Source organism: Sparus aurata, chromosome 13 (genome assembly GCF_900880675.1).
Source record: "Sparus aurata chromosome 13, fSpaAur1.1, whole genome shotgun sequence".
Classification (NCBI taxonomy): domain Eukaryota; kingdom Metazoa; phylum Chordata; class Actinopteri; order Spariformes; family Sparidae; genus Sparus; species Sparus aurata.
The window spans coordinates 3497859-3514538 of NC_044199.1; the positions used below are offsets into that span (position 1 = coordinate 3497859).

The 16680-nt window shown below is 42.9% G+C and overlaps 2 protein-coding genes and 1 long non-coding RNA gene across 6 annotated transcripts; 1 reads left to right on the forward strand and 2 right to left on the reverse strand.

Annotated features, from left to right (window-relative positions):
• Positions 1 to 255: 255 nt before the first annotated feature.
• Positions 256 to 5840, reverse strand: LOC115594052 (septin-5-like). Of its 4 annotated transcripts, none has more exons than XM_030437815.1 (13): positions 5683 to 5840; positions 5122 to 5199; positions 2761 to 3144; positions 2568 to 2664; positions 2319 to 2405; positions 2026 to 2149; positions 1726 to 1860; positions 1490 to 1607; positions 1216 to 1317; positions 1022 to 1118; positions 730 to 886; positions 521 to 629; positions 256 to 437 (listed from the first exon to the last, which is right to left on the reverse strand). In XM_030437815.1, exons 1-13 carry the CDS (start codon positions 5710 to 5712, stop codon positions 294 to 296), a joined length of 1662 nt encoding a protein of 553 aa, XP_030293675.1. In that variant the 5' UTR covers positions 5713 to 5840; the 3' UTR covers positions 256 to 293. The 4 variants fall into 4 exon arrangements, with proteins under 4 accessions (XP_030293675.1, XP_030293674.1, XP_030293672.1 ...); XM_030437814.1 differs by having other exon boundaries at positions 521 to 623; positions 2761 to 3165; XM_030437812.1 differs by having other exon boundaries at positions 2761 to 3165.
• A 22-nt stretch (positions 5841 to 5862) lies between these two features.
• Positions 5863 to 15477, forward strand: LOC115594055 (uncharacterized). Its single transcript, XR_003986419.1, has 3 exons — positions 5863 to 5971; positions 14624 to 14795; positions 14878 to 15477. It is a non-coding gene; the product is annotated as an uncharacterized LOC115594055 (long non-coding RNA).
• Positions 6924 to 15604, reverse strand: LOC115594050 (LIM domain kinase 1-like). Its single transcript, XM_030437810.1, has 15 exons — positions 15473 to 15604; positions 13082 to 13220; positions 12010 to 12119; positions 11729 to 11902; positions 11487 to 11592; positions 11060 to 11331; positions 10792 to 10981; positions 10589 to 10675; positions 10241 to 10372; positions 10095 to 10154; positions 9926 to 9991; positions 9214 to 9400; positions 9038 to 9093; positions 8561 to 8718; positions 6924 to 8167 (listed from the first exon to the last, which is right to left on the reverse strand). The coding sequence occupies exons 1-15, from the start codon at positions 15514 to 15516 to the stop codon at positions 7600 to 7602; spliced, it is 2349 nt and encodes a 782-aa protein (XP_030293670.1). The 5' UTR covers positions 15517 to 15604; the 3' UTR covers positions 6924 to 7599.
• Between the last annotated feature and the right edge of the window lie 1076 nt (positions 15605 to 16680).

The window sequence follows — 16680 nt, forward strand, 5'->3', positions numbered from 1 at the left end:
CTCACCACTGTCACCAAGCGCTTGTTCGTACAGGAAATGTTGGGTCTCTGTAAATACGGTAGATCAATTAAAGAGAATGCTCCTATTGTTAAGTGTCAGGTGATAACCTATGTTGTGAGTTGGCGCTCTTCAAATAAAGATCGATCAATTGATTAGACAGTAAATTTATAGTTTACCCGTCACACGCCTCTCTGTGCAGATACACAATGAGTCCAGCCTCTCTCACTTTAAGTTGTCCAGCAATCAAACAAGGGCTTTTATGCACTATGGCTGATTTCCTTTTTATTCAAGCTTCATAAACAGGGCCTCCTTTGTGTTCCTGGCCGCTCCTTGTTGACCTCCTCTCTTGGGGGGATTACGGGAGAATCGGCAGCAGCTTTCTGGCTCTGCTGCATCTGCCCCTGAACCCTCTCCAGCACCTCCTGCATTCTCCTCAGCTACAGAGCGGGACAGACGATAGAACTGGTGAGGACCTCGTTAACCGAACGACTAAATGAGCGAGGCAGAAAGAGAGACGTACCTCTTTGTCTTTCTCAATGATGAGTATTTCCGTCTCTGTGTCAACGGCGGCCAGCGGCAGAGGAAAATCTGCTTCGTTCACATCTTGATGCTTCTCAAGCAAACTAAAACTCAAGAAGGAAGAAGAAGTGTGAGCATCCGCCTCAGCGAGACTGTAAGAGGTTAGGTGTGTTCAATTTATCAATCAAACCACATCCTGCCTCCACCCACCTGTGTTTCCTCAAATTCATGCGCCTCATGTTCTGGATGCACTCGGCCCTGTAGTTTTCATAGTGCGTCTCCTGGGTCACGTCCTTCAGGTCCTGCATGTGCGTCCTCACCAGCATGTTCCTCAGCAGCAGGAAGTCAGAGTGAGCCGGGTCCTCCACTGACCAGCGCAATGACAAAGTGAACCAAAACCACACATGAAAGTTTACATACACCAGCCAAGTGAAACATTCCACAGTAAAAGCGTTTGTAAAAACAAAGTGAAATTAAAATAAAAATGGTTTGTGCGTGCTACCTTCCACCACACCCCAGGGATAGGCGCGACCCCTGCACCTGCGCCCTTTACTCTCCACCTGAACATTACTCCCAATTACTGCAAACGGGATGCTGTCCTGCAGAGAGAAGAAAAAAACAACAGCGATGTCAGTGTGAATGCGGACGAGGCAGCAAAAATTCACCAGCGAGAAAAGGAGAAGTCAAAAGCAGCACCTTGAGTATCTGGTCCTGCTTTTTAAAGTCCTCCTCCTCGTCTGAATCACACTCAGGAAACTGGTAGATGTTAATCCCAAACTGCTTGATCTGCTCTCTGATCTGGAATGCATCAACACATTGAAGCAACAACGTTTTAGCCAATTGTAACACAAGCCAAATTGCTGAACATTTCATACCTGACAGCTAAATATAGAAAAGAACATGTGGCTTCACTCGTGTCACGACAGTGGTGTGTGTGTGTGTGTGTGTGTGTGTGTTTATGATCTCATACCTTTCTTTTCTTTCTGCAGATCTCAGAATATGTCAGGCTGTCAGCTTTGGCCAATACTGGAACTATGTTGACTTTTTCATGCAGGGCCTTCATAAACTCCACATCCAGAGGTCGAAGACTGACGGGAGAGGAACACAAACACACGTGTGTGTGAGCACACACATGCAGAAAGGCTGGACAGAGAGCGTTGCACTAGTTTATCTTCATGTGCAGTATTTGCGCGTTGTCGGTCGTACCCATGGCCAAACGGAGAGATGAAGTAGAGGCAGCAGTGGACTCTGTTGTCCTGGATGTTCCTCCTGTTCAACCCGCTCTCATCTCTGAAGTACTGCTCAAACTGCTGGTCGATGTAGTCTTCTATTTCCTTCCAGCTATTGCAAACACGTAAAATCTCTTGAGTGAAAAAACAACCCTTAAGGAGAACTGACAACGTGAGCTATTTCAAAATAAAAGCATATTCCTTGGAGCCGGTCTATGCTCCAAAATTGTCTGGGTCCAACTAGTCTGAGTTTGCAGGCGCATGTTGATGACCTCACCATTCTGTGTTGTTGACGGCGTCTCCGAACCCTGGCGTGTCTATGATGGTGAGTCTTAACTTGATCCCTTTCTCCTCAATGCCAACTGTGTGTTTGATGATGTCCACTGTCTGATCGATCCGTTCTGAGGACACATACATGTGTAAGTCACTAAATCTACAAACATGTTCAACAGCACACACACATGTCAAGGCCGGAAAGTTGGACCAACTTTTTACACAGAGACCATAAATCTACAGAGCTTGTTTACAGCTCCATGGACCGCATACATAAAATAATAACACTAATCTCACCTTGTGCATTAGGAACCTTCCTGTCTTTGTAGATGTCAGTGAGGAACAAACTGTTGACTAGCGTTGATTTACCGAGGCCAGACTCCCCTACAGAGAGAAACAGAGGCACTGTGACAGTGAAACTACAGGACTTCTTATAATTATTTAACTCATATAGTCACAAGATATTTATTTAAACTCTTGTCATGAAAGCAGCCCTGATCAAACCTGCAGAAGTCTACCAGCAGGCAGACATACAGGACAACTCACCTGCCACCATCAGTGTGAACGTGAAACCTTTCTTCACCGTCTTTCTGTGAACCTGGTTGGGCAAAGTGGCAAAACCCACATACTCCTTGTCCTGATCCTGCAGACAGTATGCACAAATATCACAGTAAATACACCACTGCTCCATTCATCATAGAACTTCATCACAGAAGAACAGAAGCACACAGAAACACACCTCTGGAGAGTCATAGGGGTCAGAGCGTCCCCAGGGGCTGTGTGGACGCGAGGACGGGCTGGGCGGACAGTCCAGAGACACCTGAGAGACGAGCTGCCTCCTCAGCGGAATGGGCGAAAACTCTGCATCCGGTCTAACGCGATGTGCTCTTGGAGGGACTGGCGGAGAGTCCGCAGGGTGGCAGGGGACGGGGCGGGGCAGGGTGGGAGTCCCGGGGAGGCTCGGGAGTCTCCCGTTGGGTGCTGTTCCTCCTGCCTCACGGGTGACCGATGCCTGGTGGCCTGGCGTCTGATGCTGGTCTCCAGGCTGAGAGACGGGAGGCAGATCCCTCATGGCAAAAGGAAACTGAGTGTCCTCCTGGTCTTCAATGGACAGACTGGAAAACTGCGACAGGAGGCAGCAGAGCTTTATACGCTTTATCAGAAAGTCTCACAAGTATAACTCACCTTTAATCAAATCTAAAAAGGAAATAATGTGTCAATGCTGTTTATTAAACTGCTTGGTAAACTGATGACGCAATAAGATGAATATTTGAAGATTGACATTTAAGAGTAATAAAATGATGAAACAGCAAGTTTATTTAAAATGTAAGCAAGACAAAAAAATGTTTTTATCGCATTAATGTTGAAAACTTTGATTATGCTTTTTCAAACTTCTTTCATTTGATCAGCTGAAGATGAACAAGCTTTAACTAGTAAGAGATTTGACCTGAAATGCAGTACAATGTACTTTCAGGCTTGTAGTCAGGTGACACAAGGGAGAGAAATTGGCGCAAGGAACTGTGCAGTGGCAACACAATATTGCTGCAGTTTGTACATCACTACTGACTACAATGTGGAGTCTAAATGAAGGGACAGACAGAGAACAAACAAGAGCAGGAAAAACCTAAAATGGGCAGTTAAAGGTGGGGCGAGCAATCCTGGGAAGAAAAAAAATATTTGATCGTTCCCAGGTCGGACGTGAGACTATACAATAGACAATAGTGGCTCGGATCAGGCCACAAACCCAAAGTATTGCTATTTCTCAGAGTGGGAATAAGACAATCAACTATTTTTCTCAAGAATCGCTCACCCCACCTTTGATAAGGGGAAACCAGTAAGCATGTTTATGAGCACATTACAAAGGATTATTATTCCAAGCGGGGCACTAAAACTTCACGATGCCAGCAATTCCACTTTAATTCTATTCCTTTCCAACATCATGAGGCTGTTAGAGATATCATATTTTTTACCCGTGAAAGTATAATTATACTGGACATCAACACTACAGGTGTACAGGTGCCATTCTCTCTCTGAGCACATGACACAATGCGTCTTCTTTGCCTTTTGTTGTAGTGGCTGACTTCACCCTTTCTTCACTTATTAGCCCTGAACTCCTGTGATCCCATTACACCATTACAGAGGCCTTCATCCATCTGTCCAGGCAGGGCGGGGGCACAAACAATAGACAGCCTGCGGTCGGTGGGTAGTAAACACCAGGGTCACAGTAGATATACTAACTAGACTGAAGTCATAGTTTTCATCAGTCAGCAGCTGAGCTTCACAGGAGACACGCTGGTATCCGGTCTCACTCTGTCCTGTTGACCTGGACTAAAGACAGCAGAACAACACGGCCCACACAGGGCTGCCGGCTTGATCGGGGTTCATCTGGCGTCCCGCTAACCTGTCAGCTCTCATTACCCACAAAGCTTTGCAGCAGGCTTAACCCAGCTTCTAATGACCTGACAGGAGGGGGTTAGAGACTTAACTCTTAAACACACACACACACACACACACACTTACAAACAAACAAGATATAAACACTATCATTAAGGACTAGTCTACAAACTAACATACCTCCTTTTCTGAGAAAGCTGCAGTTTTTGAGCAGAGGCGAAGAATATATTTAAATATGTTAGAAAATGTACAGTTTGTAAAAAGAAAAGTCAATATAAATACAGAAAGACGTGTTGAATAAGCTGAATGATGAGAACAGAACATTATGATGCTATTGTCTTCTAATGCTTTATGGTATTATTGGTCTATGAATAGGTAGCTCATCCTCTTGATGTCAGTAAACACAACTTTAAAATAAAAGCAGCACGTTTAAACGAGATTAAATGACACTAGATGATGTCTAAAATCACACATATGTGCAGGAGGTCTATACTGACAGATCTAATAACAGTGAAGTAACAGAAACACAGCAAGGTACAAAAATAAGAAGAATAGAAAGAATAGAAATAAACCACTGCAGGAATCTTCTAGCTTCAGTGCTTTTTCTATCGTCTGAGCATTATTAAAAGCATAAACTAGTATTTAAATATATCGCTGATGCAACCTAGGTGTGTTTAAGTGCTGTAGTTCAGTGTTAAAGTCTCACCTGTCCCTCTCTTAACGTTACTGCTGCGGAACCTGACGGGAGACGACATGTGCTCCATGACACCGCCGGCTTCTCCAACTGTCCCCAGACCAGAGGCAGAAAACGGGTTAACTCTCGTAGTCGGTGATGCCAAGAGCGAGCTATACAAGAGCTAATAAAATGTGCCGAGGCATATGTTGTGTGTCTGTCTGTGTGTCTGTGTGCATGTGTGTGTGTGGGTTCAGTCCGCTCAGTCTGGCCGCTCTGTGACTTGGATTTAAGTAGAAGACGGTGCAGCGGACCGGAGCCACACAGGCTGATATCACCCTGTATAAGCTAACTAGCTAGCTCAGTTATGTGACTTAGTGCAGGATGCTAACAGTAGCAGCTACTACTGCCAAAAGTAACAATAACAGTTATTATTTTTATATAAAAAGTAAAAAAATAAATAAATAAAAAAAAGATTTTGTGCACATTATTTGTGCCGCGCATGTAGCTAGCTAATGTTAGCCCTGTTCATGAGGCCTGCCTGGAAAATACTAAAACTAAATACTAAATAATTTAAAAATAAATAAATGTAACCTTTCTGTTGTTTGCGGTGTTCCGCGACATGGTCACTCATGGAGTAACATTCAAAGTCCAGGGATGACATATAGAACATGAGGCTCACAGCAAATCACTAGCATAACACTAGCATGCACTTTGTAACCTTGGTAACACGTAGCTCGTCACACTTTCCAACCTCGGTGACGTGTTGTCGCTAACAGTTTGTAACCTTGGTAACGTAATGTTCGTAGCAAACGGCTAACACAAGAATCAGAGCGCTTGTATTTAGCCACATCATATTTTCCTGTCAAACTCAGGTGTAAACGTGAGTATTTGCTCCAAACTGATCACAGAGATGGCTGATTTATATGAGGAGGATGAAGCCATGGGTTTCAAAGTATTAATTTAGTTAGCTTACGTGAGCTAAGTTAGCTTGCTAGCATTCTCATATGTTTATTTAACCTTGTAGGTTAGCTTAAACATCCTTCCATTTTTACAGCACCAGAAAAATGTCTTAAATTTTATTGTATGTCCCTAATGATGAAAAATATAACTGAAATCAAAGTTTTTAATTTATGTTTGACAAACGGAGTATGGAGAAAGCTAAGTTATCTGTTCAGAGTGTTTGTGTTGAGAAAAGCTACATGAGTGGCACAAATGGCTAACTTAATTTTCCTCCTCAGTGCCTATATGAGGTGAGTGTTTGATAGGTGGTTCATATGCAGGTCTGCTGTAATGTTTTCATTTAATGTTGTGCTGCATAAACTACCGAACTGTCATACTTCAGTAAAAGTTCAAATATTGTCTTAAATTACTTCCAAATAGAACTAGAGTAAGAGTTTTAAAGTATCTGATATTAAGTACAAGTACAATTAAAAGTAAATTAAACATGTATGTAAATATTGTATGCTATGCCTTGACGGATAATCAGCCAATAATTAGAGCCGATATTCAACATTTCTTCTAAAATCTGGTTGTCTATAAGATTTCCCAATTTAAAAAAAGCATTCATTTGGCTCTGATTCAGCATGCAGTCGGAAAAGTAGCTAGTAACTAAAGTTATCGAATAAATGTGGAGTGTAAAAAGTACAATATTTGCATCCAAAATCTTGTACTTAAAAACAGTACTTGATTGAATGCATTTAGTTACACTCCATCATTGTTTAAATGTAATGATGTCCTCTGGGCTATACAGGAAATATCATAAATATGAATAATGTCACTTTCTGTAGGAGTAAATTTACAGAGATAAGTGATTACAGTTATTACGATGACAATTTTGACACAGGAATTTTCTTTATTAAGTTAGTCCATATTACAGTTGTAGTTTTATATGTTCACAGCTCAGTGAGTCATCTTAAAAACTTCATAAGAAATAATACAGCATAAGGCACTCGGATGAATAATTGCCTCATGCGATGTAGCTTAAAGTGTAAAGTGCTTTGTGTTTCACAGCTTCTGGAGAAAGATGAGACTAGGACCCAACCAAACAACTGGCTGGACAATGACAGCTTATCACAGATATACTAATATCATCATAGATGTAGATCGATAAGTAAGAAGAATTTGTAGCATAGAGATGCCAAAGATATGTTTAAGGTAATTTAGAAATGGTGTCACTGTTACAGAGTCTGTCCACCAGAGAGCACTAACAAATCTGGGAATCAAGCGGGCTCTAATTTAAACCATGTAAATACTGTTTCACAGCGTGATATGAGCCAAATGTTACGTTTTCAAGCTGCACACAAATCTTCGGCGTGTTTTTCCACGCAAAAAATTCACTGTCATCGTGGTGATTATCTTTCCTCTCCTCCTTTTTCCTTTTCGTACAGATTTCTGACTCTCACTTCTCTCCTGTTTGTTTGAGAGAGGCACACGTGTCTTCAGTATGGGTTTTTATTGCTTAAGCTGCACTCTGTAGATTTGTCCTATCTTGGACACTGAATTGAGTAGTCAGAGAAAAGAGCTGTTCTCTGTATTACTGTCCCACAGCACTCTGCACGTCCTTCTGATTCTGTTGGGCCGGCCTACCAGCGAGTCATTGACCTGTAGCGGTTGTGAGACCTCCTGCTGTGTTAGGGGCTGTCCTGAGGGGTTGTTGTGTTCATATGTTTCCGACCCGTTCTTGTCCGAGTCTGCACTCTCAGACCTGCAAATCGTCCGGCTCTTGTCTTTTGAGTGGTCGTTGCATTCTTTGCTCAGGTGGTCGCGCTCAGTCCTCATGTCGTGGCAGTCAGGTTTGCTATTTTGGTCTCGGCTCTTTGTGAGGTGATGAGGCTCTACGTGGTTATTGTCACTGTCTGAACGTTGCTTGGTGTCGGCTCTGTGTCTTTGTGGCTCTGAGCAGTGGGTTTGTTCCTGAGAATCTAAGCTGTTGTCCTCTGTGTGAAAGTGGTTTTGGCGTTCTTGATTCTGCCAGAAGGCCCTGCGGAGCTGCTCTAACTCGGAGAGCAGAGGCAGACCGATTTCCAGGTGCATCAGCAGGTTTTCCAGCCACTCCTCCAGCTTTGAAAAGGAAGGACTGAAAGAGTGAAAGACAAAGTGTTGTGGTGAGAGGTTTCAGGGGCTTTCGTACTCCACTGTTCACTTATAGACAGTAGTGACTAAAAATGTAGTAGGCTGTTTGGCACTAGATTGGTTTAATGCACTACTCAATGTATTATTCACTGTATGTGCAGCACACAGCCTCAAGAGCCCCGCATGAAAGCTGGACGTGTGCTTACATCAGTTATTATGATAAAGTAGATGTTGTACACCGGTTGGTTCAATTTTAAATAATGGTGGCATTGCCTGTTGTTGTTCTGTCACTGAAAATGAACTAAATAATTAATAAATACACCAGAAGTCATTTATAACATAAATCACATATTTGGCTCGTACACATTCTGCAGTCGTCAGTTCGGTGTAATCATACCGTTTATCAGCGTCCATGTCGCAGCAGAGGACAGCCAGCGGCAGGAAGGCCGACGGGCACTGTGGATGGTGGTGCTGCTGCAGGAAACCGGCTACGTTTAACCCAAAGTCATTCGCCCGGGGAAGGTAGTCAGGGTCGGCACTCACTCTACCTATTATCTAAAGAGAGATATAGAGAAATGCCCATCGTTAAGATGGATGAATGAATACAAAAGTGCGAATAATACAGGTTAATCTAAGTGCTGTATCATAGGCAACTGGACTTGATTCAGAGTCGTTAGAACTGAGGAAGCCTCTTGGGTGAGAGGTGAAACGTCTTCAAGAAACTGAAACAAGTCCAGTTGCCTACAGTACAGCACTTAGATCTACTATGACCTGGATGACTGAGAACCTTCATCAACAATGATTCAGGTTATTTATTTGTGCTATAAGTGCTTCATATTTTTAGGATTATTCTAATTTGCCGAGATGTTCCTACCTCACATATCATGATACCAAAGGAAAAGACGTCCACCCGTTCGTCATAGCTTTTCCCTGAGAGGTACAGAGGAGATATTAGAAAATGTAAATGACATCGTTACTGTCCTGTACTGACCCATTCTGGAGGTGAGTCAGAGATTAGCTGTTAGCGAGCCAGGAAGTTCGCGCACTCACCATGGATCATCTCAGGGGCCATCCAGTAGGGGTTTCCCACCACGGTGTACCGCTTTCTCCGGTCAGGCCTGCGGAGCTCTGACAGCGTCCCCTTAGCAGGCCGTTCCAGAGAGGCTGTTCTGGCTTGATTCCTCTCCTCCCTCACCAGCCTGGCTAGTCCAAAGTCTGCCACCACCACAGACTGGTTCTGAACAAGAAAAGGAAAGACGGAGAGTAGTGCTATGAACATTTGCTGAGGAGTTAAGCGTGAGGATTTATGTTGAAAAAATCACATTTCCATTAAACCTAATGGAATCTTTGGCTGCCTTGAAATCAATTATGCATGCAAGTTTCAGTTTCATTATTCAAACACATAATAGGAACAGGAATACAGATTCTGGCAATAGGTGGGAAAAGGTCTTGTTGATGTAGACTTGCTAAATAACAACCCAAGCAAACCGAATTTAGATAAATGAATAAATAAATAAGAAAAACATTCACATTCATGAATTATAAATCAGGTTGATTCGGATAGATATATCGAAATTGCCTTTCAGCCAGATGACTGTGTGTTGTACATTGGTCTTAGCTAGTTATGAAAAACAGATTAAAGATTTTATAGTCTTAAAACAAATCAGATTATTTTAACTACTTGGAATTGGACTCCAAAAAACCTAACTCTATTCTTGTTTCTTCACAACAACTCTGCTGTGTTAGGAAAGCTCTTGCTTACCTCTCTGACCAGGCAGTTGTGTGAGTTTAGATCTCGGTGGATAACATTCATGGAGTGTAGATAGGCCTTAGAAGGAGAGAGATTATAAACATCAGTGGAACTTGGTTCAGGTAGAGGTTTTTCTTTTAAATTATCTTGTCATTTGAGATTTTTGACCAGAAAGACTTACCATTCCAGCTGCAATGTCTTTGGCATAACCTACTCTTGTACTCCAGGGAAAATCCTTTTCCTACAACAACAAGATCGTGACCATATCTGAGTAATGTTGCAAGTACCCTTGATAGCACTGACGTAGAAACATCTATTTAAACGTACCATTTTTGTGATGGTCTCTCGGAGAGATCCTCCCTGGATGTATTCAGAGACGAAGTTTATTCGCTTGTCTTTATAAAACAGTCCTATGAACTTCAAAACATTGGGATGGTCCAAACAGCGCATCACCTTAACCTGTTCAAAGTGAGACAAAATGTAAAAAAAATGCCGACAATGTCATTTAGCAACATGAAAAAAGGTGTGGTAGTCACTTAAAAACCCTCTTGAACATTGCAAAGGAACATTCCTTACCCCCCTTAGATTTAATATGTACTATGTCTTGACATTTTAATGGGGAAATGTTACATAATATATCTCCAAATCATGAGCCTTTTTCAGATGGCCACTCACCTCCTTTAAGAAAGTCTTCTGTGTCTCTTCGTCAAACCGTATCAACTCTTTCATCACCATCACCTCCCCGGTCTCCTGATGTGTTACCTGTGTTAACAGCAACATATGAATCACAACGCCGATTAAAGTCAATGAACTGACAACAAAGTCAGTCATAACTGAAAGAAACAAAGTGAAAGTGAGCAAAAATTCAACTGCGGTACCTTGACAGCCTGTCCAAAGAAACCCTTTCCCAGCACTTCCCCTTGGATGAGGTCTGAAGGTCTGAAGATACGATGGGTCCGATCTCCAGAATCCACACGAAGAGACTCTGAGCGAACCATTTCTCTCCTCTGAGTTAAAAGTGACAGTGCCCCAGGCGACAGAGGGCACTTATCTATGCTACAGCTGCGCCTGAGGAAGAAAAGAAAGATTTAGATGATGGAAGAGAGTGAACTAAATAATGAAAGTTATGGGAGAGTCAGCACTTACAGAATGTTTCTGGACCGCATTCCCGGGGTTCCTTGTTGCTGAGGCGGTGACAGGCTCATCCTGATTGGTTCACCTGTCTCCTCCTCTGGACTCGGCTCTTCCTCCAGACTTGGGAGTTTGTGGGCTGAAGTAAGCTTCTTGCGGACGCAAGGGTCAGGACAGCTGATGTCGACCTGGGGACTGTTTGAGTGAAGGGGGTCATCAGGAGACTGCGGATTGTGTTCAATGGTCAGCTGCAGCGGCCTGCTTGTGTCCTGGATCACAAAGTTTATCTAGAGGAAAGGATATGATGTTAAAGTGTGGTGACGATTCGTTTTCCTGTCTTATTTGTATAGTACGTTGTTTATGTGGATGCCAGGAGGTGTATCTACATCTTTTTTTGTAGTAGTTGTGATTTAATTGAAGGATTTAGTAGCTTGAGGCCTACCTCGTCTGCAGAAATGTTGTGAACAGGGATGCCGTTGAGCTCCAGTACTCGGTCACCAGTGTGTATGGAGGGCAGCAGGTCAGGACTGAGGACAGCTGAGTCCAACCTGAGGGAGAATTACAGTGAGTGGATGCTGCAGTCAAGAGGGGTAAGACAGAAAACAAGCTGAGGGTGATCAGATTTTGAGTTTATTCGGTTAATGAAATACAAATTGCACACTTGTGTTAAATTCTGAGACTCACCCCGTGACAGTGACAAGAGGGCCTTTCTCTTGACAGACGTCAGTGGCCACAGTAAGTCCTCTTTGACGACCTGCACGTGGAGGGAAAGACACCAGCGCCACCATGTGGGTACTCTTGGTGAGTGGAGAAGGTGACCCGACAGTGGACACTGGACCCTGACTGAAACAGTGGCCACTGAGTTGACAAAAGAGATAGAAGAAAGGACGTTGATCAGAATCAAAAACCAATTTAATCAAAAACGATTCTTTTGTTATTTTACCAACTTTCAGCTCGTAACTTACCAGTAGAGTTTGGAGCGCTCGACGAGCGTGTAGGTGTCTCCGTCACCAATGAACATTTCACAGCTCACACAAGTGAAGCATTCAGGGTGGTACTTCTGCTCTCCAGCTACCTGTTCGTACGAAACACAATGCAGAGGCCAAGTGAATAATATTGGTTTTGATAAGATGACATTTGGTTGGGTCAGACTTTTGGGGTCACATCTTTCTGTGCATTCCTGCATCAAGGCCTTGTAGTGTCAGGATGTTTTCAGAGGATATCCTCTGGCATGAGAGTTGAAAGAAGCATTTAGTTTTGTTCCAGTAGGAAACCAAGAGGCAGGAATGCTTTGAATGTATGAGTAGTTGCTGTGGCATGCCGAGAGTCAGTATTTCTTGTTATGATATTTGACCCTGTAAAGTTTATCGCCATAGTTCTGTTTGTGACTTTTATATAATGCACATTTTTTATGTTTGTTTTGCCACCAGTCAGTTTGAACAAATGACGGTGGCTTTGAATGATCAATAAGGCTGCTATTTTTAAACTATCACACCATCTAGCAATCAATTTCTTGCTGGCTGCGTTCAGGATGTTTTGGATTGAGTGAGCACGGAAACAGAAAAGGAGGATTATCTGCGGAGGTGATTTTTGGCTCAGGACTGTTTGTTGGGTCTGTTTGTTGATTGCGACATTGTGACTCATTGTAATGAAACAATAGTCAGCATAACAAGATGAGATCAGAAGGAAAGAACTGGAAAATGAATCTCTCCCGTCATGGCGTTTAGAACCACATGGCCAAATCAAAAAGAGTTTGTTAAGGGACTGTTTCACTGTGCTATAGGTGAACGTTTATCCTTGTGTTATAGAAATAAAACACCTTGGGTTTGTGTTTGACTGCATTTTGGTACAAGACTTTGACGCCTCATTTTTGATTTTATAGTATGTTAATTATTACAAGAAACAGGCGATTATTTCATGGTAAGAATTCTGCAGTCTTATCCATCGAATTATGATATTAACCATATTATATTGCCGTTATTTTAGTTATCATGCTTGGAGAGATTGTCTCCTTATTTTCAGTGATTATCATGTTACCATAATGAGTCCTGTTGCGATGGTCTCCTTGCAGCCGTGGCAGTGCTCTCCGTAACGGTTCCAGTAGTGCTTCTTGCAGTAGAGCTGGGCCTCTCGTTCGTAGTACCAGTGAGACAGGATGCAGCCACATTCACAACACCTTCAGAAAAAGGGGAGCAAGTGACGAGAGGGATGAGATGGCAGGAGAAGATGCAGAATTAGGTTCAGATTTAGGCTGTAAGACGAGAGATACTTCGGAAGTGTGCTCGAGCAAAGTAACGCGAGCCTTATCAGTGATGGATAACATGAGACACGCGAGGAAAGTCGACCTGCTGGGTCGTCACGCACAGGATCAGGTAGAACACTTCCAGGTCAGTTGGACCATAAAATATCATCTTTGGTTGAGGCTGTTCTTCTAACACACTGGAGTTTTCTGTGTCACTGGTACGTAACTCCCAACCACTTGATGTGTCTGACTTTGTGTGATACTTTTAGACATAAAGTTGAGACTGAGAAACCGAGCTGTTGCTGTTTTAGGAAATACAGCTATCTTCACTGCAGCGGCGGTGTTGAAACGATGCAGTATAGATCTTGATCTGCTGATTTCACCGTGACTGAGAGCACATTCAAGCTGATATTGCTTCAGACAAAAGGACTTCTCATATGGGGTCACTGGGCAGTCACATGTCTTCACAAAAACACTGGAACTTCAGCTTCCAGTCACGCCCACTCAAAGATTGCAAAAGAGAATGAAAGTGCAAATACGACAGCAGAAGCTACGTGAAAAAATACACCGTTCCTTAAATGCGGTGTTCACTTTCTGTACTTTAATTAGATACTTTCTGTTGTATCCTGGCTTCAACTGAATTTTCAACAAAAACCTGCTTCCTTATCTGCCCGGCACTGCAATCGGAGTGGGAGTTGACTTCCTGGGGAGAGTACAGCTCCATGTTTCCCCTCAACTGTAAATGTCATGCTGTTCTTACAATAGGGAATGAAAAGGTTGCCTAAATATTAAAAATGAGGTAGCTGGGGAAGGAAGGACTCAACTAATGACACGTGTCACGTTGATCAATCATTTCAGTTTATTAAAAGCGCTCCTTGATTGCCTCAGGAAGTTATTAGTTTCGGCAGCGCAGTCTGAAATCTTCTGATTCAGGTTTAAGTGGTAACAGGCATCGTTAGCCTTGTTTGTATTTTTGGTATCAGTCGTTGCTGTGGGGGTTTTGTTATTTGCTTGTCAGAGATTGCATCAGTGTGACAACTATGCTGAGTTGTCGTTCTCTTTCTCCTCAAATACAAACACAAACAATTATACAAAGAAATATATATACACACATGTCTAAGGAAACATTAGACTTTGTGAATTAAATGTGATGACAGATTTCTTTTGAAAATGCGTAAAGATGGCGAGCTCTTAACAACATGCCTTTAAGTAGGACTTGACTGAGTACGAACACATTATGGGATGTGCTGCGAGAGATCTATAAGACCTGCGTCACCATTCGTTACTGGGGAAACAATTAAGTAATAGACTAACAAACAGCTGCTGGTTTATTTCAGACCTCCTCTCTGTGTTATTGTGCTGCTGGCAAAGGATGTGGAACCAGCTCCACATCTGCACTTCCACCTGAACATCTGGTCGGGAGAAAACCCTGGAACGAGCCCAGACTTATGTCCAGAGAATACATCCTCTGACTGTTTCCTACTGCTCCTACCATCTCCTCAACTGAAGGTATTCCCCTCATCCGGCTCGTGCTGCACCTTAGCCATTTATAATTCTCCTCTCTGTCCTGAGATCTGTTCCTGTGTTTCAGCGGACAAGCCAGCACCTGCTATACATAAAACAAACGTGTTATAATGTCAGGACGTTAACTCTGGGTCAAATGTTAACAGTCTGGTGACGTATTCTCCTGCCATGGTTTCCTCTCTGTTTGGTCCGTGTCAGCCAGCTGGATTTCCTTTAAACAACAACACATCTTCAAAGGAAACAATTATTTTTGATCTAATTATACTGTACTTGGTGTTTCAGGGGAATTGTCTCACTGGTGGTTGTTCTGTGTATATGTTTTGATGTAGAACTGAGCAAGAGTAGTTGCTGTTGAGGTAAAACAGATGAGCATCCAAAAAACAAAAATCTTGGATTGGAGGTGTGGATCGTAGTGTAGGCTGCTTGGAAACTGTCCGAGGCTATAACTTTAAACTACTGTTATTGTTACGGTTTCATATTCTACTCATTCACATACTCGTAGACGCTGTGATAGTGGAAAGAAGTACTGAAGTATCTGTTTGACGCGGCCGTACTGTTTGAGGAAGTATTGCTGACATTGACTGCAATTTTTGTTTCCCACACTTTCGTTTACTCTTCCATAGACACACACATTTTAACAATTAAGATCAAGCTGCACTTACCGTCCTTTCATTCCTCTACGAAACCTCTGGTCCCGTCGTGACATTGTGCCCCCTCAGTTCACAATCCAGCCAGTTAAAAAAAGAAGCTTCCTATCTGCATGCGTTCATGAGCGGAGCTTATATGTAATCTGCTGTGACTGTTAGCAGGCGTTGTCGTTTTTTCTCTCTCTCTCTCTCTCCTCCCTCCATGCACTCGGAGGCTTCCTGTGCATGAGAGTTCCCTCTAATGTGCAGAGAAGCTGTGTGAGAAAAACTGACCCGCGGACACCAGCTGGCCGGTCTCCCTCTGCCGGCTGCACAGAAACAGACCAATCCCAGTATAGAAGTTCTGCTCCACCGTCCCTCTCCTGTTACTTTCAGTATGTAGACCTCTGCAAGATACAGTTACACTCATCTGCAGAATCCACACAGTGTAGGAGAGTTAATCTCATAGAGTCTAAAATGCGGAGTGAGTTAAGATACACGTGTTTGTTGTGAGAGAGAGTTTCGAACGTTGCTCAGTTCCCATCAGCACAGGCATAATCTCTTTATGAATGCCCCAATTACTGCACTGTCCTGAGCCCGCTGCAAAGCCCTCTATTCATCGCAGACAACAAACAAAGAGGGAGAACTCAGTTTGAGCAGCGGAATGGGAAACAATGTTTCAAAGTACATTTCTACAATTCATCCAGCCACTGAGTTCATAGCTGTAGACTTTACTTTGAAATAGTGGTGTGCCGTGTCCGCAGTGCAGGTCCTGCAAACTGAAAGACAGAAGCAGGTGTGTTTTTATACGTGTGGAGGAGGTGCTTCTGTAATCAAAGTGACAAAGTGATAAAACTAAGCCATTTGTCAGATGTGATTAAATTAGATTTGACTTGAAGAAATCAGGCAACAACATGCAGTTTAGCTTCCAACCAGAAGTGCAAAATAAAAGCACCGTGTTTACATTGTATAGAGATATATAGGTAACTGAGGGGTATATATGAATACGCTCAGATAAGTACAATATGAACAGTATGAAGGTAACAGTCTGTGTAGCACCTACAGCCGGCTGTGACAACTTGTGGTATACTGTGTGTGTTTTTGTCGCAGTGAGGATGAATTCAGTTCCTCTTCTCTGCGTCTTCTTTGGTTTAGTTTCCATCCTTGCTGTTTTGTTTGTGCTCATTATCTGTAAGACTCGCACCTCTGCTGCGCTGCACATTATCATATGTTTTATTTTTAAG

Excerpts from the sequence above, each read along its gene's own strand:
- LOC115594052 (XM_030437812.1), bottom strand. The coding sequence starts at position 5,712 with ATGTCGCGGAACACCGCAAACAACAGAAAG. Across the intron at positions 1,318-1,489 it reads TCTGCAGAAAGAAAAGAAAG|ATCAGAGAGCAGATCAAGCA; the intron begins GTATGAGATCAT and ends GATGCATTCCAG. Across the intron at positions 887-1,021 it reads TCCCTGGGGTGTGGTGGAAG|TGGAGGACCCGGCTCACTCT; the intron begins GTAGCACGCACA and ends TGCGCTGGTCAG.
- LOC115594050 (XM_030437810.1), bottom strand. The coding sequence starts at position 15,516 with ATGTCACGACGGGACCAGAGGTTTCGTAGAGGAATGAAAGGACG. Across the intron at positions 10,155-10,240 it reads GAGAGACCATCACAAAAATG|GAAAAGGATTTTCCCTGGAG; the intron begins GTACGTTTAAAT and ends TTGTTGTTGTAG. Across the intron at positions 8,719-9,037 it reads TTGGTATCATGATATGTGAG|ATAATAGGTAGAGTGAGTGC; the intron begins GTAGGAACATCT and ends ATCTCTCTTTAG.